Source organism: Crinia signifera, chromosome 4, assembly GCF_055691185.1.
Source record: "Crinia signifera chromosome 4, ASM5569118v1, whole genome shotgun sequence".
Classification (NCBI taxonomy): Eukaryota; Metazoa; Chordata; class Amphibia; order Anura; family Myobatrachidae; genus Crinia; species Crinia signifera.
In genome coordinates, this window is record NC_139220.1 from 260,500,490 (window position 1) to 260,526,441 (window position 25,952).

Genomic DNA, 25,952 nt, shown 5'->3' on the forward strand with positions numbered 1-25,952 from the left:
TCGACGAGATTTGCCCCGATGTCATACAATGTTAAAATTGTATAGCATTGTATATGGCATACAATGCCATACAATGCGATGCGATTTTAAATTGTATAAGCACCCTAATGGGGGCTTACAATGTTAAATGCACCCCCACTATGAACGTGACCCGAAGCGTGGCGAGCGGCGGCGGTACGCGTCCTCCAACCTTTTCATACCCCCACTATCCACGTCGGCATGCAGTTGATTTTATATAGTGTGGTGTAATATGCGTCCCCTCGCGTGGCTCGCCACGCTTCGGGCTCGCCACACTATATAAAATCCACTCCACGCCGACGTGGATAGTGGGGGTATGAAAAGGTCGTAGGACGCGGGCTCGCTGCGCTCGCCACGCTTCGGGTTGGCGTTGATATTGGGGGTGGTACACAGTGAAAAATGACAGTTGGGGGCCAATTAACATGTTTCATACTAATTTTGAAAAGGTTGGAGGACGCGTACCGCAGCCGCTCGCCACGCTTCGGCTTGGCGTTCATACTGGGGGTGGCATGGGGGTGCATTTAACATTAGGGTGCTTATACAATTTAAAATCGTATAGGGGGCTTATACAATTTTAAATCGCATCGAGTGTATGGCATGCGATGCGATTAAAAGTCGTGCGACTTAATATCGGGGGCGCCGTGATAATACACAAGTACCACATTTTGTATCCCAATTGCACACTGAGTGAGAAATATACACATAAAAATCAGTGTGCAATTGGGATACAAAATTTTTTTTCCTAGCCAGAATTACCCCTCCCTTTTGCATACCTCCCAACATTACCTTCTCCAGGAGGGACACAATGCTCTGTTTCTGGACTTCCCCCTGAATGTATGCTTGCCATCACATGTATTGAACCTGGTTAATTGATAAGAAAGGTGTTTCCACACAGGAGATGGCAATCATAAATTAAGAGGGAAGTCCAGGAACAGAGCATTGTGTCCCTCCTGGAGAGGGTCATGTTGGGAGGTATGCTTTTGGCACCTGAGTGACACACCTCTGATTGAGCAGCTTGCCAACAAATGTGTTGTGTAGTTGAGAGAGGCATAGATGGGTCAGCATTAGGAGGGATTGCTGACTCCAGAGTGCCATTGGAGAAGCCAGGGCTATCTCCAGGTGGTTCTCAGATGTTGTAAGCCATTATCATGTTTCCTTACACTGGGCTATTAGACCCAGACATATGTTATTGCGTATGGGATTGGTTTGGGGGGTTGGTGCCCCCTGTGTTGGTATGGCTGGGTTGCTTCAGGTCAGCACACCCTAACACTTTATTAACACTTATAATTTTCCCTATCACATTGTATATATTTTGTATTTTAATCACACCTTTCACCTCCTAACATAGCACTTATGTGCTTCTTATTAACCCACACTAATTTTCATTTGTGTGCTGCCCTGGAGTACTCAGCCTGTGCCGGCATGATGGGGCCCACACCCCAGACCAATACCCAGCATTAGGGACCCCAAGTGACATAGAGAAGCCTTGACGTACGGCCTGGGGGCTTAACCCTATATCTGCAGATCTCTGTATTATCTGATTATTATGTGTATATTTCACACTCAATGTGCAATTGGGAAACAAAATGTTTTTTTTCCTAGCCAGAATATCCAAGTTCCTCTGTCACTCTGTAGATTCATCAAATAACATAAACATTTTATACATCCCAGGTCACATGCATATGACATATGGAGGACCTCACACCTCTACAATGGATTGCCCCAATTCCCAGGGAATCAGTGATATTGAATATGTTGAATTTCCCTGATTTGCCTATCTGGGCTAAAACTTTATTGGCACTAGCAAATGGAGATATTTTAACACGCAGAATTTCCCAGATTCCCTGATGGATTGCCAATCATCAATGACCGCCATTGGAGTTTTTGGTCGGAAAAATTAATCAGATTGGGGAAATCCGACAGAAATGTATAGGGCCCCTTAAGGATAAATTTAGGGGAAATACTTAGGGGTATAACAGAAGTACAGAGTTACAAAAAAAAGTTTCATAAAATGTGACGCTAAATTTCATCTAGCATCCATAAGGCTGGTTTTGCCTTATTACTGGCGCATGTTACTTAGCGGCAAGTTCCCTGAGATTACGCCTTTTCCTTAATCTCTGTACCTGCTGTACAAACACCAAAATAAGAAGTTCACTCAGTTCTTTTAAAATTATTTATCACAATAAAAAGAAAATATAGCTTTTATTCGCAAATATATATCTGTATACAGCAGACATTTTTTTAGTTGTTCTACTGCATTAGCTGCCATAATATCTGCTGTAAGACTATTCCACGCTTATCCGTAGGTGATTGTCTTAAGATATCCCTAGACCAATAGCTATTAGGGATTGGTTCTAGACTGACATTGGAAAAATAGATTTAAGTAACATGTACTGCACTTCAGACCCTGCCACACCAATGACAAACGTCTGGGGCTTGGTACTGTTCTAGAGAAATCAGTAGCTAAATAAAGCAATTCCTATATAGCAAAATAGAATTATTATATTTCAAAAGCAACCAACTACAATATAAAGGAGAGAGCAGTGGTTTCCTGTTGTTCATCAGCTTCTAAACGGGTTCTATACGTGGAAAAGATAGAAGTCTACATTGGTTCCACTCCTTTAGGTGGCTACAGGGGAAGAAGCAGGCCCCAGCCCCTTTCAGTGCAAACTATTGATGTGCAGGGTGTAGAATGCCCAGGGCTCAGGGATATAGATCACTCCAGGGTATTTCTTCCGCAGAATTTCATCATTCCATAACCATACTATCCAAACTGCAATAAGGACCAAAGTGGCTGAAAAGGAGAGGAGTAAGAAGAGGCCATTGCTGTCCAGACGCAAGCCCTTGCGCTTTTGGTGTAGGATGAGAGCAAGCATTGCAAAGAAGGTGAAAATGAAGATTATGAAGATCTGTCCTTCAGTCACCAGGTACCTGCAAGAAATGGGAGTTTATGGATTCCGTAGCAAAGGTAAACCTTAAGGTGCGTACCCACGGTAAGATATAGTGCAAAATCTAGCACACTATCTAGCTAGTTTCGAATAGCATGCTAGATAGTGCACTATACTGTATCTTACCATGTGTATGCACTATCCGACGTACGATGCGCACTCCCGCCGGTCGTCTGGGAGGGAGCTGCTCGGGTGAGCATGCAACTCAATCTGGCTATAAAGCATAAGATAGTATAGTGTAGTACAGCTGTGATGTCATATCTTATATGATATCTTATGCAAATTGTAAGTTATTTTAAGCACAAATCTTATGCTTTTGACCACTGGGACTTTCCTGGGAAATTGTATACAATATCATACGGAACCTAAATCGTACCGTGGGTACGCACCTTTAGAATTAGATGTATAGGATTATAATTTAAGTGCAACACAGATACTTGCCAGTAATACAGACTGCCGGGTACCAGTAAAGACCATGCTGACAAAGGCATCCAACTCTCCCCCTTCACCGTCGTGAAGCAACCGGAAAAGTAGATAAATAGGATGAGGAAAAATGGAATGTACCTGCAGGAGAAGGAGGAGGTGTAATGATTGTTAGACTGTAGTGCTAGGGCATATAGATATAGATTGTAAGCTTGCAGCAGGGCCCTCCTACCTCCAAGTCTGTCTGTTGTTACCCAGTTTGTTTTATCACTGTTTACTATTGTAAAGCGCAACGGAATCTGCTGCGCTATATAAGAAACTGGAAATAAATAAATAAATATACTGTTGATGCCTCCAGTATATCCTCACTAGTCTTATATAGCCCCAGTGCTTAAATCCTGTGGAAATTGCTATTTCCACATGATAATAAGAATACATGGGTTTAATAAAGAGGACCTTTAAATCGTTGCAAATTTGATAATTGGAAAAATTATTTAATATTATTTTAGTATATTATTAATGTTACATATACCAAATGAAGTTACCCTTTATTTCACCTTTTCAGCAAACCGAATAGCATTATACAAACAGATATATTATAGGATGGCAGTCACTCTGTATATATATTGACAGGCACCCACAAATTTAGGCGAACAAAACAATCCTATTCTATGCTCATATATAGCCTTAGCCATTCAATTAGCCGTGGTCATTTACCATGTTGAAGTGTTTCCCTGGAGCTAATCAATAGTCCCAATGTTGGCATTTATCTGAGTTTTTTTTCAATACATGCCAACGTTCCATAAAAAAAATCCCCCATAAACTCCCTATTTTCATGGCCTTGATCTAGAAAAAAAAAAAAACATTGGCAAAAATATTGTGGTACAGCTCATATTTTTCCCCCCTGAGAAACTTTTTAGGGCCTAATTGAATTCCACCCTTAAAGTATTTTAACTTCACTCTAACTAGCATGGAAGGAACAATAACAATGCCTCTGTTATTTAGAAATAGCTAATTTATGGAAAAACTAAAAAAAAAAAAATTTAAATTAATAATCGGAACTTTTTATTAGCATAATCTACTGTATACATTCTTAAGAAGCCCCCTCCCCACCTCAGTATTTGAACCACTGGCTCAATTACATGTACGGTCACAGATGTCACACAAACTCTTACCACATAGAATGACCCAAATATTCATCGTAGTAATACAACAACTCAAAGGAGTCCACCTGTGATAGAACAGAAGCACAAGTGAGAGAACTTGTAACAAAACACAGGATGAGCACCGTGGATTAAGGCATTAGCCCCATTTTACCCATGTTCAACTAATAGGACAAAACCCCAGAATATCTGATTTAGATCTATGTGTTTGTATTGACATCAGGTCATTGATGCAGCCAATTAGAACTCAGTAGTAGCATGTGCATTATCCATGGCACCTACATTTCAAGCTACAACTGTGAAGTAAGAGGGTGTGTGCATATGTATATATAATATAGGTGACTCCACACCCATTTTTATGTTGATACAGGACAGTTTCCTCACCTCCCGCATTACTGCTGCAGAACCCCTTTCCCATCGTACCCCCCCGCCTTCTCACCAGGGTGGGGGGCTGCAGCTTTTGCATGATTGGGTTGTCCCGCACAGATAGATGGAGCTGATATCCGCTGAAGATCAGTCTGTGATTTACAGAATCCCCAACAAGGTGGATACTTGCCCCCATCACAAAGGTCATGATGCTGACATATATCACGGAGTTAGGCAAGGTTTTGGGTGACCTTTCTATCAACTGGAAGAGAAAGAGGCAAACATAAACAGTCAAAAGTAGGGCTATACATAGCCTGGTATTATCAAGTGATCACACCTTTATTTACTATTATACAGAGCAGAATGACATGAATGATTAATAAACACATCAGTTGTGCACAGGATACAGCAAAGCAGCTCATTCCTCCCCCCCATCTAATATAGTCGTATATAGTGAAGAGAACCGGAATGCAGCCCATAAAAGTATTAAAAACCAATGGCAAACAGAGGTGCTAATTAATTTATGATAATGGATATGGTTCCTAGTAAACAGACTGTCTCATAACTATTAGTTAAGCCTGTAAAATGTTGCCTCCATTATGTGTAGACAACAGGCCCACTGTAAGGTCCTGCTCGGCCATTCTTTACACATGGCTTCCAGCTGATCTCTGAGCCTTATTACAAGTGCCAATGCATTTCATGTGGTCTATGGTCTTACATTACAAAAGCCCTGAACCATAGCTTGTTGTGGAAAATAAAAATAAAGATATACTATTTGGCAAATTGCCATAAATGAAATTAATGATTATATTCTACCAATACCATTATTAAAAAAAAAAGAACATTTTACCTAACAATGCATAAATGAAGGACTAGCTATTGTGTGTTATAGCAACACAGAGAGATATTACCAAAGCTACAACTCCATGGTCAACTTATACCAACAGAATTCTCACCTGCTTCATCCCTACCATGATGCCACTAGCCTAAGAGTAAAATGTGACAATAAAAATGGCTAAATAATCCAAATAGAATACTTCCAGGATAAATCATAGGTAAACATGTTTTTTATCATTCTACTACTTAGGGGGGGGATTGTTTTTGTGTGTTCCAGTAAATTATGGGGCTCGAAGATGCTATTGTTTTGACAATGGGTGCGAGTGCCACTAACTCATTGTGCCAAATGTAATAGGGTGTGAGAATCAGAAAGTGAGAGATATTGGGAGAGTTTTCCCATTTTTTTTAAAGAGGCAATTATTGACAGTGCAAAACCAGGTTGATTTTGCCATGTAATTGATTGCTGCTTTAAAAAAAATGGGAAAAATCTCCCAAAATATCTCACTTTCTGATTCTCACACCCTATTACATTTGGCACATTGGGGCAGATGTATGAACGGTCGTTATGGGGGAGAAGGGGTATTAGCGCACGTTATGTGCACTGATACCGCTTCTCCCCCATGTATGAAGCGGCCGGGATGCGGTAATGGACAGGGGCGCTATGCGCCCCTGTCCATATCGGCGCTGCTATCAAAATGATAGCAGGCCGAATGTATGAACGGTCAGCATCGCTGACCGTTCCGCACGAAGCCGGGTTTGGCTTCGCCAGCCTCAGGCTGGCGAAGCCCTATCTAAACAGCAGGGACAGCGCTGTCCCTGCTGTTAGGTCTGGGCTGCGCTGGGGATCTCGCGTGAACAGCGAGATCCCGCGCATGCCCAGTGCTGCCGGCCGGGGGACAGGAGATAGCGCATCAGTATTAACTGATGCACTATCTTCAGAAAGGGACATCGCCGAAGGGGGGAGTTAACGCTCCCCCGCTTCGGCAGACAAGATGTTAATACATCTTGTCGATGTCCCTTCCTGCTTCACCTCGCTATTGAGGCGAAGCAGGAAGTATCATAGCGGCGCGATAAGCGCTGCTATGATACATCTGACCCACTGTGTCCAAATGCACCAGGTATATCTGCTAAAACTATTGACCTGACTGTTCACCACCTGCAAACAATGGGTAATATATTTATTCAACAATAGTTACTTGGGACCCCATCTGTCCAGCTTTGATTCCATCTGTCTACACATTGGTGCCAAATACCATTGGGAAATTTGCTTTTTGGGATAACAATATCCAGACTGGATACACTTACCCGCTTTCCAGTGAGGACCAACACCATCTTTCTTTACCTCCAGCGGTGACCAACAAACCATGCCAGGTTTTGGATTCCAGCGGTGAGACTATATTCTTGACTATCATAACTGCACCAAATTGTGTTTTATATATTTACCGAGGACCAAGCATTCTTTCCGAAGAATTACAAATATTCACTAAGTGTGTCCATTCCTATTATTATTGTTTTTAAATGTGGTTTCATTTTTAATACATGCATGTTTTAGCATATTCAATAAATACCTAACTTTATTTATGTACAATTGATCCAACTCATATTATTTATAGCGCTGTCTATTTTCCTTTTTTGTACATATATTTCATTGTCGGTTTGTTTCTACCCAGTTTGTTTGATCACTGTTGTTTCCAATTGTAAAGCGCAACGGAATATGCTGCGCAATATATACGACTATTCCCTTAAAATAGCAGCTAGAACAAGACCCCCCACACAGGCGCCAGGTTTACCTTGGTAACCCCCAATCGCACCTCAGGAGGGTGCCAACAGATATAATGAAAGCCTGTGGTACTTGCTCTCTATCTGCGTACAACTGAATAGCTCTGTAGGGGGCCCATAAAATGTGGGCACCCAAAAAAACTATTGAATCCCCCTTAATATAATAGGACTGTTCACTTTCAAATATTTTCTATTCTAATTGCACATGATTATCCAATTTTACCTTCAAGAGGAGGAGTGGAGTTATAATGTTATAAGCCATATGGAAGTAGTCGCCTGCGCTGGGCTTATTCAATGGGAACCAGTCCAAGGGAAGGATAATCTGCAGAGTAAACAGTCAGTGTAACTACAGTATAACAAGGCAGTGGGGTCTTATTGGAAATAACCTTAAAGCACTTTATTAACATGTGGATCTTAATAGGTATCTAATGATGTATAACTTGGACAGCAAATACTTTATTACTGTGAGAGGAACAAATAGTAAGTATAATAAAACAACAATACTGGAATACGTAAATGAGAATATAGAGCATCAGAAAAGACAGGAATGCACTGACAGATAACATGCATAAAAACATCTGTAGGTACTAGGAGAGTCTCTACTTGACTGTAGGTTAGTTGTAAATTAATTAGCAGCATACAGGTAACATGCACCGAATGACCCAGTGCCCAATACACAAAGCCTCATATTACCTGACAAGATAATGTGACATCACGGGAAACCTTTCACAACTCTAGGCTTCCTAGTATTACCACCTCTCACATGGAGACTATACTTACCAACAATAGTAGTGGCTTATTAGGTCTATGATAGCGGCACAGATGTCACAAACTAAAACCAAAGCATATGTTCCTGACCAGTACACAAGAGACTTCCACAGTAACAGCATGTGCCACCAATTAGTAGGCATCCGGAGATCTCACAGAACACCAGTATTATACATACAGTGTAATCTGGTGACTTGGAGAACTTAATTTGTTCTTTACGGAGGCATTTTAGGTGTATTTGTTCAAGAATGACAATTTGCTTAAGAGTTACCATAACTAGAACCTGTAGATGAGAGGCACACCCTGAGGAATATTCCTGTGCATGTGTAACACACTCTTCCTGGCGAGAACGCCCACGTCCTCATGTCGTCCTTGGCTCAATAATGTACTCACCATAACAATGGGGCGCCCAAAGTCCAGGAGCCAGTTCTGCAGGGTGAAGTAGAACCAGAGGTCCAGGTGAAAGTGGGCGCTCCTGGTGCCATCATCCAACTGCACGCTGCCAAACCTGGGGAACCAACACAGACACTGGTAATTACTATAAGACACCATGCATAGGAGTGAGGCGGCTGGGGGGCAAAATTACTACTGCCACAAAGGGTAACTATCAGGGCAGGTAAGTGCTCTGGATCTCTCCAGCTGCCCGAGAACTACAAGTCCCTGGATGCTCTACTACTGTGATGCTGCTGCACCGGGAGAGGGCACACATGTGGGCATTGGGTACCTGGCCGGAGACCCCGTGGACTGGTGATGCCGCCTCCGCACTGAGCTACTCATGCCGCCGGCTGGGCTGTGTGTGTGTGTGTGTCTCCGAGGAGATGATGTCCTGACTCCTGTCCTTATGCCCTGGCTCAGTGACAGCCGGCTCAGACTCAGCAGCGGTCAGCGCAGCAGCCAATCAGGTAGCAGGCTGGGAGCGGGGGGGGTCACACAGGAGCCATGTGACTCAGAGAGCAACGGCGTTTGTACGGTTGTACCGTATGTATAATGTGCGGCTCCTGTCGGGGATGACGGGGTCGCAGGTGGCGATGGCGGGCTGTGACTTGCGGGTGTTTGGGTGACATGTCCCGGCGCCCCGTGCTTTCCCGGCGCTATGTTCACGCACCCGGAACTCCAGTGACCGGCGCCTGTTTCCAGGTAGACAGCGGACCGGAAGTGGACGTTCGCGGACTTCCTGCTGCTGCCGCTGCGGCCCCGGGATGGCCCTGGAGGGGCTGTCTGTCTACGTGTATAAGGCGGCGGCTGAGGGCCGGGTGCTGACCCTGGCCGCGCTGCTGCTCAACCGGACGGAGAGCGAGATCCGCGGCCTCCTCAGCTCAGTCACCCAGCACGGCGGCCAGCGCTCTACACCGCTCATCATCGCCGCCCGCAACGGGCACAGCAAGGTGGTGCGGCTGCTGCTGGAGCACTACCGAGTGGAGACCCAGCAGACAGGCACCGTGCGCTTTGATGGGTGAGAATCCTGATGGAGAGGGCAGGGTGCGGCAGCAGAAACCTAGAGCCTTGCTGGGGGCAGGAAGGGTGTCACATAGGGGCTAGAAGTGGGGCAAAGTCACAGAAGTGGTAGACACAGTAATGGCAGCAGGTAGAGGCCGGTAAGTGGACACCAGTAGCAGGGACTGGGAGCTCATGTAGGCATCACTTTCCATTTGGGTGTTTGAGGCTTGTGTAGAACTTTTGGTGATAATTGGGGCTGGCCACATAGCAGGAGCAGTTGTGGATCTTGTGAGATACCCTCCCCTCACACTTGCTATTCTCTTCCTTCCTCTAGGTATGTTATTGATGGAGCCACGGCCCTGTGGTGTGCAGCTGGAGCTGGGCACTATGAAGTGGTCAAACTGCTCGTCAGCCATGGAGCCAATGTTAACCATACAACTGTAACCAATTCCACCCCGCTGAGGGCTGCTTGCTTTGATGGAAGACTTGACATTGTTCGCTTCCTTGTGGAAAATAATGCAAACCTTAGTATTGCCAACAAGTATGATAACACGTGCCTGATGATCGCTGCTTATAAGGGTCACACCGATGTAGTGCGATATCTTCTGGAGCAGCATGCTGACCCAAATGCCAGGGCTCATTGTGGAGCCACGGCTCTGCACTTTGCTGCGGAAGCAGGACACTTAGACATTGTACGTGAACTGGTTAAATGGAAAGCAGCTATGGTTGTGAACGGGCATGGGATGACGCCTTTGAAGGTAGCCGCTGAGAGCTGCAAAGCAGAGGTAGTGGAGCTGCTTCTTGCACATTCGGATTGTGATACCCAGAGCAGAGTGGAGGCTTTGGAGCTGTTGGGTGCATCCTTTGCTAATGATAGGGAGAATTACAATATCACTAAGACTTATCAGTACTTGTACCTGGCAATGCTGGAACGTTTCAGAGATCCTGACCACATCCTCAGCAAACAAGTTCTCCCTGCAATCCCGGCATATGGCATGAGAACAGAATGCTGTAACCCACGTGAATTGGATGCTATCCGCCGTGACACCGATGCGTTACACATGGAGGGATTGATTGTGCGTGAACGAATACTTGGCTCTGATAACATCGATGTGTCTCACCCAATAATTTATCGAGGTGCTGTGTATGCTGATAACATGGAATTTGAGCACTGTATTAAGCTCTGGCTACATGCACTACAGCTGCGTCAGAAAGGGAACCGCAATACTCACAAAGACCTGCTGAGGTTCGCACAGGTATTCTCTCAAATGATTCACTTGAATGAGCCTGTCAAAGCATACGATGTGGAGAGTGTACTGAGATGTAGCGTCCTGGAAATTGAACGTGGGGTAACACGAATTCAGAACCCGCAAGAGCCTGATGCTCATTCTGCACTGGAAAACCATGAATGCAATCTTTTCACATTTCTCTACCTCGTCTGTATTTCCACCAAGACTCAATGCTCTGAAGAAGAGCAGTCACGCATCAACAAGCAGATCTACCGGTTAGTGCATCTTGACCCCCGCACCCGGGAGGGATGTAGCCTCCTTCATTTAGCAGTTGATTCCAGCACACCTGTTGATGATTTCCACACTAATGACGTTTGTAACTTCCCCAGTGCCCCTGTAGCCAAGTTGCTTATAGACTGTGGTGCTAATGTTAATGCCACGGACAATGTAGGTAACACTCCGCTCCATCTTATTGTGCAATACAACCGTCCCATTAGTGACTTTCTCACGTTGCACGCCATCATTATAAGCTTGGTGGAGGCGGGCGCTCACACAGATATGACTAACAAAGAAAAGAAAACTCCACTGGACAGGAGCACTACAGGCGTATCGGAGATCCTACTGAAAACACAGATGAAGCTCAGTCTGAAGTGCCTGGCTGCCCGAGCCGTACGTCTGCATAACATCAAATACAAGAACCAGATTCCCAGAACGCTTGAGGAGTTTGTGGAGTTTCATTGAATGGCTGTATGGACAGAAACCCCTTATGTGTATGCGAAGATCTCCAGGATTGGATATACACCATTCCTGAGTCATTTGCCTGTACGTAGCGTATGGGTGTTGCTTCAACACCAAGTCTGCTTATATGCACTGCATAACGGTCTTCCTGCTCTATTCCAGAACGGTCTTGTGGAGCAGAGAAATGCTGTACATGCTATCAATTAGGTCTGTCTAAGATACAAGGTGCTGAATTATGAGTATGGAGATCCTGTCAGGACAGGACACATCAAATGGGTGGATTGGGGCAATAATAACCCCACAATCCCATTTTTTGTTGTTGTTAATCCATTTAATGAGTCTTTGCACATTTTGAAGTTTGGTTGTTTGACTTAATTCCTGTTTAGAAGAGATGGCTCTGGCTTGTGGGTAGAAACACATTGTAAAATGTGATCTTCTCTGCCCAGCTTTCACATCTCCTCTGACAGGCTATGCGTGGCTTGTTGGTAGAGCGTTAATGTCATTGAACATGTGCCATTCAAGAATGCTGGCCATATCCAGTAAGCTAAATGCCTAAGATTTTACTGCTGGCTTCTAGCTTTTTGGTAGTCTAATTTTTAAGATGTCTGAATGCTCACCTTTTCTGTCTTAAATAAAAACTCAGGCTGGCTCCTTTAATTCTTCGTGTATGTGCACTGCTGCTGTGAAGGTCAGTAATAGTACTTCACATAGGGGAAATAACTGCTTTTCCTGCTGTAGGCAAAACACCCTGAATCCTAGGGAAAATCCTTAAAGAAGAACTCCAACCATAACAGTAGTTAAACATTAATCCTTCTCCTGCTGTCAACAACTGTAGCTCAGTTTATGAGGGCCTTAAATTGTGTAACCCTGCTGATAATCTAGCATGTACTTGCTGTACACAACCTTCTGTGTGTGTCACTCTCTGTGTCTGTCTCTCTCTCTCTCTCTCTCTCTCTCTCTCTCTCTCTCTCTCTCTCTCTCTCTCTCTCTCTCTCTCTCTCTCTCTCTCTCTCTCTCTCTCTCTCTCTCTCTCTCTCATTTTTTTTTTTATTTATCATTTAACCCTTTGCTATGGTTGGAGCTCTTTAGGTGGATTTGCATTGTCTACATTTGGCCACCCATGCTATCCTCCATCCTGACGCAAAGAGACAGGACTGTCATGCCATGTTCTATTGAAACTATGTACAGTCAGCAGCATTCACTGAGGCTGCAGCATTACTTCAGGTGATGGGTTACTAGCAAAGGGAGCTGCCTTATTTATATGGGATTAATGGAGGCCTGGCGGTATATTTCCTTTGCTGCAGTTTGTTAAAGCCCTGATGGTTGGCAGCTTGGACTGATGGTTAAAATGGCAATAGGCGTTTATGCAAAACAAACCTGGTCTAGTATTCCTATTACTGTTTTCAAACAGTCTGTCCAAGCAGCTGATGATTGTAGACTTTGCCAAACTGCGGCGATAGTAAATATACCCACTTATCATATTGAGTATATGTTGTGCAAAAGGGGACAATCTCTTAAACAGTCACAGGGACATCAGGCCAAAAATAATATGGTTGCCAAATGTTTAATTGATTATTGTAAAGAGTTTATACTTTGTCCAACCAAAACCGCTCCTAATTTTATTGTAATAATGGCTACATGTTCAGGACACACCTATGTGTTGGGTTGAGTCTAAAATTCTACCAGGCAAAAAGGACCCCGAATGTCATAACCACATGACGCATAAGAGCACAGGGAGGATCAACATCTGTACGTGGGACCCCCAAATGTACCCTTGCATGCTCACTTCGATTGCCACGCATTGGGCACAGTGGGCCTTATTCTAGTTCACTCTTTCTGACAAAATCCTTCTTAGATGGACAAAACCATGTGCACTGCAGGTGGGGCAGATGTAACGTACAGAGAGAATTAGATTTGGGTGGGGTTTTACTTCAAAGTGAGATCTATATTGCAGTGTAAAAATAAAGCAGTCAGTATTTACCCTGCAGAGAAACAAAAACAAAACTCACCCAAATCTAATTCTCTCTGCACATGTTACATCTGCCCCACCTGCAGTGCACATGGTTTTGTCCATCTAAGAAGGATTTTGTCAGAGTGAACTAGAATAAGGCCCAGTGGCTCACTCAGCTTCATTCGCCATTTGGCTACTTAAGGCATAGATTTACTCGTAGATAGAGAAAATGCTCAGGCCACCGACCTTGCGCCACCCCTGCTGTCACATGCCACGTGGTTGTGACGTCAAGGCCTTTTAGCTCACTTGGATCTAGTAACTACTCTGTTTATAGTTTGGGTTAAACCTTTTTGTGTATGTTTTCTGCTGTCCTGGTGTAGAAGGCACTTCAGGCCGCACCTCTGTAATGATGATCTTGTAGTACAGGTATATACATACAGGGACTTCTCCTAGTCTCCTGCATTACTGCTGTATAAGTGGAAGGAGCAGACTGATGACACATGGTGTTTTCCATTTAAGTTTTTTTCTCTATAATGTTGACCAACATGTCTAAATTATGTTAAGTAATAATTACATCTAAGGCCCAAGCCTTTTATTAAGTAAATGTAATACCTTTTATATTTAACATTTTAGAAATTCAAATCACACCTTTTATTAATAACACACTGTACAAATGTCACAGCCTTTACTGTATGACATTAGTATTTTGTCCTATTATGATGACAGCTTTAGAACTACTATTAATGGGCTCTGTTTACTTCCAGACACTCAGTTTAGACATCACTTGTCTACCTAATGTTTTCTCCAGTATTTAAGCTATGCATTCCTTGCATTACTTTTATTTTCTCCTCCACAATGAATTCTCCTGCTCCCTTCCTCCATTTCGTATTTCTGTGTATTTCCTATGACTTGAGACTTGCCTGGAGGAACTACTGTGTTTCCAGACTGCCTGCCTGGAAACTTGTGTTACACATTGCTATGTAGGACTTCCTGGTACACTGTAATGTCATATGTACACAATACTGGAAATCAGCACTGTCTCATACAGCACATTATAAGGTTCCACAGTTTGTGAATCTAGTTCCGCACATTGGTTCTGGTATGCAATTCTCATTCCATTCATGCATTCATATTCATAAGTGGGTAGAAAGGAATGGGATAGTCCATATTACAATTATACTGCTGGTTTCGAATAGAAGCTAACAGTAACTACAGTGCAGTAATGAAAATGTTATATTCCATTGCGAATACTGCATGAAGCAAAAATTTGTTTTGGATGTTTCTCCAAATGATGTCTGTTTTCTAGATCTGTCCTTGCTTGCACATCATGACCTTATAGAACAGTGGTGTTAAACTCATGGCCCTCCAGCTGTTGTGGAACTACACGTCCCAGCATGCCCTGCCACAGGTTTAGCCATCCATTATATAAAATCTGTGGCAGGGCATAGTGGGACATGTTGTTCCAAAACAGCTGGAGGGCCATGAGTTTGACACCACTGTTATGGACTATGCTCTGTACAGTGAACCCAATATAGGCCTAGTGGAATAGTGGGAGCTAGCTGGCAAACTGAGTGCCTTATCCCGTAAGTGTGCTTTTGTGCAGGGCCACAGCTTTGCGAGTGTACACGTTGCTTCAGATTCCCACCTTGCATGGAAATGCTAGAAGTAATTTTCTCAGGTACACGGGCAGTGACTGAATGTGACTGAGTGAAGGTGTTGTTTAATTTTATAAATGGTAGGTATCTTGGTGTAGATTGTGCTTTCGTAAGTAAAATAATAATTAACTCTTCTGAACTAATACTGAATGATGATGATACTCTTCAAATGCCCAGAAAAGGTGTCACAATAATATCATTTTTTTTTTTTTATAAAAGGGTTTGAGCTAATTTTAACACGTCTGTTTATTTTTTGAGTTGGACAATGCTTGGAGAACCTTGGTATCATATAACCCTGTAAGGCCGCAATTGTGTGGACCATTCATTTGTGTGTGTGCTACTTTCCCCTGTCCCTGCTCCCCCCCCCCCCCCCCCCCCCGATCCTAGTAAGTGCTGGAGACTAGAAACACAGCACTATTCATGTAGCTGGTGTCTGCATGTGTATAACCTGCTACTTGTCATTTATGCATCCGCTTTCTCTGCCGCAAGACAACAACATAAGCTTCCTTATTTATATTTCCACTTTGTTCTGAACATTTAAAATCCACATTCCTTCAACAAAGGAAATAAATCTTCAGTTAACTTTTGGGATAATGGTTGAAAGCGTTCCGTTGTAACACACTAATCTGAAATGTCATTGTGTATCACATCTTACATATTAGGTATCTGATAAGGAGCTAACTAAAGGCCCCCATACACTATGAGATTTATCTGACCTGTGAAATTGCATCTGATTTCCCTTGAACTTCCCTGGCAGCTTTCCAGGAGGCCTACATAAAATTTGACACTTGATGTGCCATTTTTTACATCCAATTTGCGTCAGATAAATCACATGTGATTTATCACATGTGATTTATCGCGTGATAAATCACTTGTGATTTATCTGAAGCAAATTGGATGTGCCATGAGATTTATCTGATGGGATGGCCCTAGGGAGTGGCCTGAACAGTGCTATATAAAGCAGGGGCCCTTTTAACTTTCTGCACACTCTGCTTTGTAACTAGTGAGGCACTCTTGTGTACTTGCGCATGCGCAGAGAAAGAACGGGTGGCCGCCGCCAGGATGTGCACGCATGCGCAATAGAGCTATACCTGATGCAATGAATAATAATGTTTCTTCTGCGCATGCGCGCGCCGTGCATGTACCCGGGATGGGTGCGTGTGCTGCGCGTGCATGCGCAGAAGAAATATTATTATCCAGCACGTCAGGTTAGTTCTGTCACACATGCTCGCACCTCCCGGCCGGGCACATTCTTCCTCCTCTGCGCATGCGTAAGACTCCCGGCTCCCACTGTGCCGTGGTGGGTAAAAAAAATGTTTTTTATATATATAGCGAAATCGGATGCCATCCATCGATGGCATCATACTATTTGGCTCTCGACTATCGATGTCCAAAACTTCGGGCACTAGGTCCTGACCATCGATGTTTGTCCCGACCATCGATGTTTGTCCCGACCATCGATGTTTTGGAAACATCGATAGCCGATGGCCATCCCTACACAGAACACTCACCCTCCCCCAGTAAACAGTATGCTCACAGACCACGGCAGAACTCCAGCAGCAGGGGAGTCTCACTTCTGCCGGGACTGACAAACTCCTGCAGCACGAAGAAGGGAAGCTGGCTTGGAAGAGGAGGGAGGAGGGGGCCCTGCTGCCCACAGCAGCAGGGGAGATGTACGGGGAGACTAGGTCTCTGCTGCACAGGCTGAAAATAAACTGCAGCAGGACGGGGGAGGGAGGGGGGGGGCTGGCTTCGGGCTGCTGCCGGAGCTAAACATGACACCCAGCAGAAGGGGAGAGGTAGGGGAGTCGGGCTTCTGCTGCACAGGCGGAAAAACTGCAGCAGGATGGGGCAAAGCTGGCTAGAGTTTACCATGACACCCAGGATCAGGGGAGAGGGGGAGTCGGGCAGTGATGCTCGCGCTGACAGTTCTGCCCACAACCATATTTGGGTCTTCCCTCCTCTGTCGCTTGAATGTGGGACGGACGCTGCTGCTGCTGCTGTCTCCTCTACCCCTCTCACTGGCTTTCCTCCCCCATTGCGCCTGCCCCCTCCGGTGACGTGTGTTCCGGATGTAGCTACTGTGGAAGCACCGAACAGGTACACACAGATATATCGGATCTGAAGCATCGTGGGTGCTAAAAAGCACCCACGATGTGCCCATGATGGGTCAGATTCCGATATATCTGATGTTCAGCAGGTCCGACGCCCTGATCCGATCTGATGCGCTCGTGAACGCGCATCAGATCAGATCAGATGTCAAACACATGCGATTTTTGTCCGATTTCATCCGATTTATCGGCCCAAAGGGCCGAAATCGGGTGAAATCGGCCGAAAATCGCATAGTGTATGGGGGCCTTAACTCCTCAAGCAATTCATGGATGTCAAGGCTTGCAAAATACACTCTTTGGTGTTCTGCAATAGAAGAACACTAAGAGGACCATGGCATCTCTCTGTTGTATGTCTAGCTGTTGGTCACTGTATAGCTCCCTTTCTCATTTAGTAACCATTATAGTACGACTACAATTTTCTCGGCGGCTGAATTGCGTCTGTGAAATTGGATGTTAGATAGGAAGGTTCTTGTGTAGAGTTGACCAGACTTTTTTACAATTGCACATATCATTTTTAAAACTTACAAAAAAAAATTCTCCATGTATTTAGCGTTAAGTCTAGTAAGATGGGTGTTTTATTAAAGATGGGGTGTTCGGTAGAATCTGATTCGTTCCCCATATCTTCTTCTAGAAGGTGCTAAATAAATATGTGTAATCTGGTTGTTACCGGCAACATCCCATCTTCAACTCCCATTTTAGTAATTTTTAGATCTACAATGTCTAAGTTTACAGTCATATGGTCGAACAGTAATGGTCGCCAGACAAAAGGTCGACATGAGTTTTTCATGGTTTTTTTGGTGTCTGACGACATGGCCACTGTCTAAGTGTACCACGTCCCCTCGCATGGCTCGCTGCACTCGTCACACTATTATATTCTCCCTCCACACTGTAGTGGATGGTAAGGTATGAAATATTTCTGTAAAAGAATGCATGTCGACCTTTTTCATGTTGACCATTAGTGGGCGACCTAGAGTCAATCTATCATGAGTCTGGATACCGTGAATTCCCCCCCTTCGAATCATTTTTCAGTCCTGTGATGAATGAAAATAAAGCACTTTTTTTACGATGATTTGACACGGTTTCTTGCCTGCAGAATCATGCAGCTGATTATTAAATGTTAAGCGCAATATATGCCCACAAATATGCTACAGGCTCAGCCATTACAAGGCCGGTGCCAGTACAGCATTTCAAGTGAATGTGGTAACTAAATACAGTGGATGCAGCTGTCTTGTGGCCTAAACCCTCGCTAGAATTAATACTGTCCATTCAGGAACCTCGACCTCGGTAATATTTGGTCATGAAATGCTGCGGTAATGCCATAAAATAAATCCATTGTCTTCCTATCACACATGCGGCATGACACCTTTAGAACTTCAAGTTCAGAATCATTTCACTACCCCTTAGGGCACAGGAATGTAAATTAAAATCATATTGTCTCTGGGACGTATTTGGTTCCTTTATATGAGAAATCCTTAAATGAAGGCACATTTAATCGTATATTTTCTTAAAATTCTGCATATATTGGTTTTCTTGGAGGAACTGAATTGAGTGTGTTCCTATATATCGCTGTCATAAATCATAATGGGCATATGATCACCCTGTGCCTACTGCATTCTCACTGCAATAGTCACTTCTGTCAGCTGGGCACAAAGGAGGTATTAGGGAAAATGTGTCTTTTGGCTGTATCATTTCTGTGTGTAAATCTCATCTAAAATTATTTGAGATTTTGAAATAAAATATATTTTTATCTTTGAAATTGTCATTTTTTATTTTTTTTTAATGCCTAAAAGTCACTACCCCTTTTATTTTTTTTATGTACTTTTATACTTTTGGTTCCAGCACACAACACTGAGTTTATGATGTGTCTAGAGCATGGTATAAACTACGTGTTCCAACATGCATTGCCACATTTTTTCCTATAAGAGCATGCCAAAACGGTCAGGGCATGCTGGGAAATGTAGTTCCACAACATCTGGAGGGCCACAGGTTGAAGACCTGTGGTATAGAACTGGGGTAGCCAACCCTAGTCCTCGAGAGCTACCAACAGTGCATGTTTTGCAGGTCTCATCACAGAATCACAAGTGAGCTAATTAGCTCCATCTGTGTATCTTTTAAAATGTGTCAGTGATTAATGAGTGCAGCAGCTAGGTTGTCTGGAAAATGTGAACTGTTGGTAACTCTCAAGGGCTAGGGTTGGCTACCACTGGTCTAGAACATACAGACCAGACTGTTCTAGAAGCACTAGAGCAAAGAGCGAAACCCCAGGCAGGAAAAAGGAACTGCGGGGGTTTAAAAGTTGCAGGGTGCTAGAATAGTGGTTCCCAAACCTGGTCCTCAAGTATCCCCAACAGTGCAGGTTTTCCAGGTCACCCTGCAGGTGCACTCATTATTCAGACACATTTTAAAAGATCAACAGGTGGAGCTAATTATGTCACTTGTGATTCTGTGTGGAGACCTGGAAACCGTGCACTGTTAGGGGTACTTTAGGACCAGGTTTGGGAACCACTGTGCTGGAATGAAGATTCCAGGGTATATTTACTAAGATGGGAGTTCTATTGAAGATGATAGGATGTTCCTCATAGCAACCAATCATATTCTATTTTTTAAGCACCTTCTAAAAGATAAGAGATTTTGATTGGTTTCTATGGGCAACATCCAATCTTAAACAGAACTCCCATCTTAGTAAATTTTCCACTTTAACAAGTTACCGGACTAAAAAGGGGGAAGATCATCTGGGAAGAGAGAAAAAGAAGAGTAAATGTTAGACGTTTCATGTGCTATGGTGGTGCAGTGGTTTCCTAACATGCGCCACAGGCGTAAGACTGAGTGCACTATATCACCACGCGCATATCAGTGAGCCACCTGTTGTTTTAGTTTTTCATAATAGAGCACTGAATACCTCAATGTATGTTTGAAATATATATATAAAACAATCAACAAGTTTGTTTTTAAATAGTATTTATTCTGGATTTTTAAATAGCACAAAATACAAAGAACCTATGTTGTATTTATAACCACCTGGGGCTGATGCTGAGTTGGACGTATGCTTATCATAGCATGCAGATTTGTACCGCCCATGTCCACAAAGTGCACGTCTATGCCCTTATGCATATCTGATCATTGTGCCTACTTATGCAGGAAGGGGGTACAGATGCAGTCCCTGTACAGTACAATATGCATGATTGTGAATGGAGGCAGCGGGTACACATGTCAGTAAATGTATTACATATAGATAGCTGATGGCTGATGCAAATAGACCTGAATAATGGTGACAGAGGTACAGTAGCCAGCACTAGGTAGCTGCTTATGATTGGCTGATTGTGGGACGACCGCTACAGCTGATAGGTGCTTTCATCATTGATCATGGCTGTATTTTAGAATTCATATTTAGCTTTTGTTCGTACATAAGAAGCTGTTTTTATGCTATTTAAACAAATGCTAATCTTTGCTTGAGCTTGTGCCTGGATATAAGTGGATCTGGTGCAGATGCCACCATTGCTGAGTGCGTGGTTTCAGCTCTGCCTCAGCCCCCGTGTGTCACCAGACAGCAGTCATTAAAGTAACCTCATGTATTAAACACTATCATGAGGGAGACCATGTTCCAAGTCAGCCATCTGTCCTACTTCTTCTCATGCTTTAATTCCAACAACTGGTGGGTATGGGCCCAGTTCAGGTTGGATCGCAAAGCACATTTTTCCTCTAATGGACTTAACCATGTTGTACTGCAGGTATGGCAAATATAATGGACAGAAAGAGAAAAGGGCCCAAACCCTAAAGGTGGCCATACACACTCAGATTTATCTTCAGATCTGGCTGGTTGGAACAAAAACCTGGTCATGGATGAGAGCAAATGACAGTTGACCATTTGTTTGGAAATGCTGGGAAACTGACAAACTGTCACTCATCCATAACCATGTTTTTATTCCTGGCCCTGAGGAAGCTGTATCTGCGAAGCGCGTGCCGGCTAGCGGTGTGTGGGCAGATGTAGGCAGTCTTTATTATTTTTCTTACAAATGTATTTTGATTGTGTACTTAGACAGTGATCTGACGCCAGAGCCTTTTTTAAGGCGCTCACGTTTGAGTCTATTAGTCCAATCGGAGGCGGCTCCATTGGACTTGCGTCACCGACCATCCCAGCAGTGCAGCCACGCTATTCCCTATCAGTGAGGAATACACACTATCCCACCACGGAGCATCCTCACGCTCGATAGTGTTCCACTGTATCTCGGATAATCTACCTCCAATAGCTGTGGCACGTCCGTGGGAGTCTCCATCAGTGGGAATTGACACTGTCAAATCTGAGAGCGTCTCCACGCCTGATAGTGTACCCCTGTAGTTTAGGCAATCGGCCTCCTACAGCTGTGGAGAAGTAGCACCGGTCTAACACGCATATCCCAAGGGGGCTACGGCGTTTAGGGATCCTCCTTCAGTGGAGTTATTAATGCATTGACACACACACACACTGTTCAAATTATTGCAGTGTGTGTTGATCCTGTAATTACGCCCACACCCTATTTTTACGGGTTGACCTAACCTTACTCATCCGTTTTAAGAGCCAAGCGTCTTAGAAAGCACAATTATAAAGAGGTTCATCTAAACCCGCTTTCGTATAAATATCCTGAACTTACAGAATAAATATTCTTATCTGTACAGACCAGGACAACACACTGTCTAAAAACACATTGACACTTGAATAAAGTTTCTGCTGCATCTGCCCGCCACCTGTTTTTAAAATTGTGTGAACCCCACCTTTGTCTGTTGTTAAATGTTTGTACTTTTATCTCGCAGTTCTTAGACTAATCATAAATAAAGGTTAAGTTTTAATATCTTTTTTGTGCACCCACAAAGGACATCTTTTCTCTCTCCTTTTTGAAATCTCCATGTTTTTATTCCAACCAGCCAGATCTGAAGATAAATCTTACTAGTGTATGGGCACCTTAAGCCGAGACATCACATGCAGCGGCACATGTGATACCTTGGCTCCTGCCTACCAGGGGCTGAACCATGTATGATACATTGTATGCACTTCTTCTGCATCCATGTATCATATGCAATGCCATTGACTGCCACAGGATCCAAGGAATCCTTGTGGCAGCCACGGTGATTTTAGGATACAATGTATTGTTTCACTGGGTCGAAATCGTGTTTTTAGAAAGGGCCATATCATATTAGTGTATGGCCACTTTTAGATATGGGTGAGGTGTGTTCAAACCAAAATTGCAATGTAAAAATTAAAAAACCAACTAAAGCTCACGTTCTCTGCACTTTCCTTTCCTACCTGCAGTGAAACATGGTTTTGTCCATTTAAGACCAATGTGCTTGACAATCCAGTCTGAATTAGGCCCTATGTACAATGCCTAGTATACAACCATGCACTATACCATTAGGATGCAGCTATTTTATCGATTAACACAATCTTCATGAGTGCTGCCTATCACTTCACAAGGAACTAGAGACATTACTGAGGCAGGAGGAACTTTGAAACTCAATGATGTAACTGGTTACTTTTGTATTTAAAGGTGTAACATTGGTAAAGTCCAAAAGATGTCTGTGTATGCCAGGCATGTCCAAACTATGGCCCTCCAGATGTTGTGAAACTACAAGTCCCATCATGCCTTGCCACAGTTTGCTATTAGGGAATGCTCAAACGATTGCAAGGCATGCTGTGATGTGTGGTTTCACAACAACTGGAGGGCTGCAGTTTGGACATGCCTGGTCTATGCACAGAGCTAGCATGTCCACTTTAAAATTGCCCTGGAAATACAAAGTGATACCCCAAAAAAAATCTTTACAAAATTCAACATTAAATTGAAATATTCCCAAATCTATACATTCATTTGTAGATTTAAAATGTAATGTCACCAACTTTTATAGACGGTCATGATACTTTGGGACCGATGCAGAGTTGGAAATGAATTGTGATCACATTACTCTAAAGAACCGAGAAAAGTTCCTAACTTTGCGCATGGCCGTAAGCGTGTTATGAGCGTATGTGCCTGGTATGCTTATATTTCTCTTCCGTGTGTACTTGCACCTGACCGATACTAGTTGCAAAAGACACCTCTAAAAAAGTGTATTTTCCCTTAAGTCCAGCATGCACAAGATTTGGGTGTTATTTTGTTTCTGTGCAGGGTAAATACGGGCTGCTTTTATTTTTACACTGCAATATAGATATCCATTTGAAGTCTAAACCACACCCAAATCTAACTCTCTCTGCAAATGTTACATCTGCCCCCCCCTCCCTCCCCTCTCTGCAGTGCACATGGTTTTGTCCATTAGAGAGTGAATTTGCCTTTGCAAAGGAACCAGAATAACCCCTATGGTGTATAGTTAGCGCAAGGGATGCTCTGCAAATGGCCGATTGTTTACCTCTGCATAAGAACCATTGTATACAGGACACAAACACTGGAAAAATCTGTAAAAATAATGGAGGACATTACCGAGAAGCACTTTTTGGAAAGCAGTGTAAGCCGTCAATTTACTAGGAGAAGCTTTGCTAAATTTTAGTTGTGATTTCATTTAAGTTTTGACTATTATAAAACATCATTTATACTACGGGGAATTGTCACCCGTATTGGAATGAATGAAAGAGGCTTTTTGTATTCTGTTTAGAACAATATGTTTTGAGTAAGATTAAAATAACTCGAAGCCTTATTAATGGTCTGCAAAGTTGCAAATTTCCATTAATATCCAGTTATATTTGTTGAGTTGATGAGACTTCAGCTGTGGTTGGAATACCTATGAAAATGGCGAGTGCATGTAAAAGACAATGAGGGGTATTCAATGCTCTGATGGCGAGCAGTGTCAATAGCTCCTCATCAGATGATTCAACGCCATCCCCCTCATTGCCGTTTCCAATGGGGGTAACGGCGAGTGTGCCCAGTAAAACGGCGGGACTCGACGCAAAATCCATCCTCGCCATCCTCATCACCGTGGCATTGAATACCTGCCAAAATGTTTTATTTCTATGTTTACATATTTACATGCCGGTTTATTTAAAACTGAAATAATGGAAATAGTTATATATCTGGTATCGGAATGGCATTCTCATGTATTCTTTCAAATACAAGGTAGCCTCCGCTATGTGTTTCAAATAGTAACATTTTGAGAATCCAGGCACTTTAGCAAACTATTACTCAAGACCTTATACATGTTGCGTAATCCTTATCCAGATATTCGTTATTTAAGTTATTCCGAAAACCATAGTTTCGAGAATGTTCTTTTTGTTTGCTAAAAGCACTATGGGGACATGATCTGTAACTGGCACTACTGGGGACATGATATGTAAGTTTAATTTATGTTGGATAAACACATACAAATATATTTTGTTTGAATGCCAAGCAATCATTTTTGTGCATATTTAGTGCCAGTTACACATCATGTCCCCAGTAGTGCCAGTTACAGATGTCCCCACTAGTGCCAGTTACAGATGTCCCCAGTAATGCTTTTAGCAACAACAACAAAAAAGTACATTGTGGAAAGTTAATAGATATTTGGACAAGGGATACTCAATCTGTACAACCTAAATGCAAGATACCTCATTGAATTATAAAAATATTCTGAAATATGGAGTAATCCATTATCCAAAACGCTTCTGGTCCCGAGCATTTTGGATAAGGGATACTGAATCTGAAGTTGTTGACCATTTTACACAGGAGAATAATCAGTGAAAAGTGGTCTGTGCATGATTGTGTACAAAATCTCCATCATGACAAAATCTTATTTTAGTTCTTTCTTATCCCACTAAGTAGTCCTGATATCTTCTGGCTCCTGGCCATGCTACAGGGTATTTTAGTAATAATAAGAAAAATGGAAATAATAATTCCAGGCTTAGAATACGGAGGGAGAACTTCAGGGAAACAGACAATGGTCTCCACCTGTTGGTAGTGACGAGTAGATTGGATCCCTGAGCAGAACCTGTCAGAGTTTGCAAGTTCAGTCTTTGGCTGAAAGTTCAATGAATGGAGGTCAATAATGAAATAAATAGATGACAAGGAGAAGATGGAAGCTAGTACTTCCTGAGGCAGCATTCAATGGTAACGTCCAAGTTACCGTTCTGTTCTTAGCCCTGTGCATTAGGCTTTTCCAAGATAATTGTTACTGTCCATTGTTTTCAATCATCTGAGCCAGCTCTCCTCTCTGACCCCCATGGCTTGAAGAATATATGTATGGGTGCAGACAGTGGGCTATCTCACTCTGTTATTCCATCCTCACTCCAACACTTTGTCCTCTTCCTCCCTCTCGTGGTGGCTCCGTTTAAAGAATCCCAGCTAAACACAAAGAAAATGCAAGAAAATAAGTCCTCATCTATATCCAGTATCATCAGCTCAACCCTGGCTGTAGCTGAACCGACCTGCTCACCTTTACATTCTGGTTAAGCTCAATCTTTAGTTCTGTCATAACCCCTTTCCATCAAAATACCCATTGCTGGTGCTTGGAAATTCTATCATATCCAAGTGCCTGTGATTTGTTTACACTGCACTGTTAACCAGGTCCGACCCTGGTGGAAGCTACTTGTGTCTGATTCCA

General features: G+C 43.2%; 3 protein-coding genes across 7 annotated transcripts in view; 1 reads left to right on the forward strand and 2 right to left on the reverse strand.

Moving 5' to 3' along the window:
- Positions 1-2,201: 2,201 nt before the first annotated feature.
- On the reverse strand, positions 2,202-9,398 carry CLN6 (CLN6 transmembrane ER protein). Its single transcript, XM_083184385.1, has 7 exons — positions 9,027-9,398; positions 8,696-8,810; positions 7,758-7,856; positions 4,992-5,180; positions 4,565-4,620; positions 3,408-3,530; positions 2,202-2,949 (listed from the first exon to the last, which is right to left on the reverse strand). The coding sequence occupies exons 1-7, from the start codon at positions 9,077-9,079 to the stop codon at positions 2,679-2,681; spliced, it is 906 nt and encodes a 301-aa protein (XP_083040511.1). The 5' UTR covers positions 9,080-9,398; the 3' UTR covers positions 2,202-2,678.
- On the forward strand, positions 9,353-12,936 carry FEM1B (fem-1 homolog B). Its single transcript, XM_083184384.1, has 2 exons — positions 9,353-9,755; positions 10,074-12,936. Exons 1-2 carry the CDS (start codon positions 9,502-9,504, stop codon positions 11,707-11,709), a joined length of 1,890 nt encoding a protein of 629 aa, XP_083040510.1. The 5' UTR covers positions 9,353-9,501; the 3' UTR covers positions 11,710-12,936.
- A 7,428-nt stretch (positions 12,937-20,364) lies between these two features.
- Positions 20,365-25,952, reverse strand: part of ITGA11 (integrin subunit alpha 11) — a 100,470-nt gene continuing 94,882 nt past the window's right edge. For all 5 annotated transcript variants that reach the window (XM_083184390.1, XM_083184388.1, XM_083184389.1 and 2 more), the window contains one exon: positions 20,365-25,693. In XM_083184390.1, the coding sequence (XP_083040516.1) occupies positions 25,634-25,693 (60 nt within the window). In that variant the 3' untranslated portion in view covers positions 20,365-25,633. The remainder of the gene's footprint in view (positions 25,694-25,952) is intronic.

Coding starts and splice junctions, on each gene's coding strand:
- CLN6 (XM_083184385.1), bottom strand. CDS start 9,079: ATGAGTAGCTCAGTGCGGAGGCGGCATCACCAGTCCACGGGGTCTCCG. Junction 5,181..7,757: donor CTCCACTCCTCCTCTTGAAG/GTAAAATTGGAT, acceptor TTTCTCTTCCAG/TTGATAGAAAGGTCACCCAA. Junction 4,621..4,991: donor AGCTGCAGCCCCCCACCCTG/GTGAGAAGGCGG, acceptor GTTCTATCACAG/GTGGACTCCTTTGAGTTGTT.
- FEM1B (XM_083184384.1), top strand. CDS start 9,502: ATGGCCCTGGAGGGGCTGTCTGTCTACGTGTATAAGGCGGCGGCTGAG. Junction 9,756..10,073: donor GGCACCGTGCGCTTTGATGG/GTGAGAATCCTG, acceptor TCCTTCCTCTAG/GTATGTTATTGATGGAGCCA.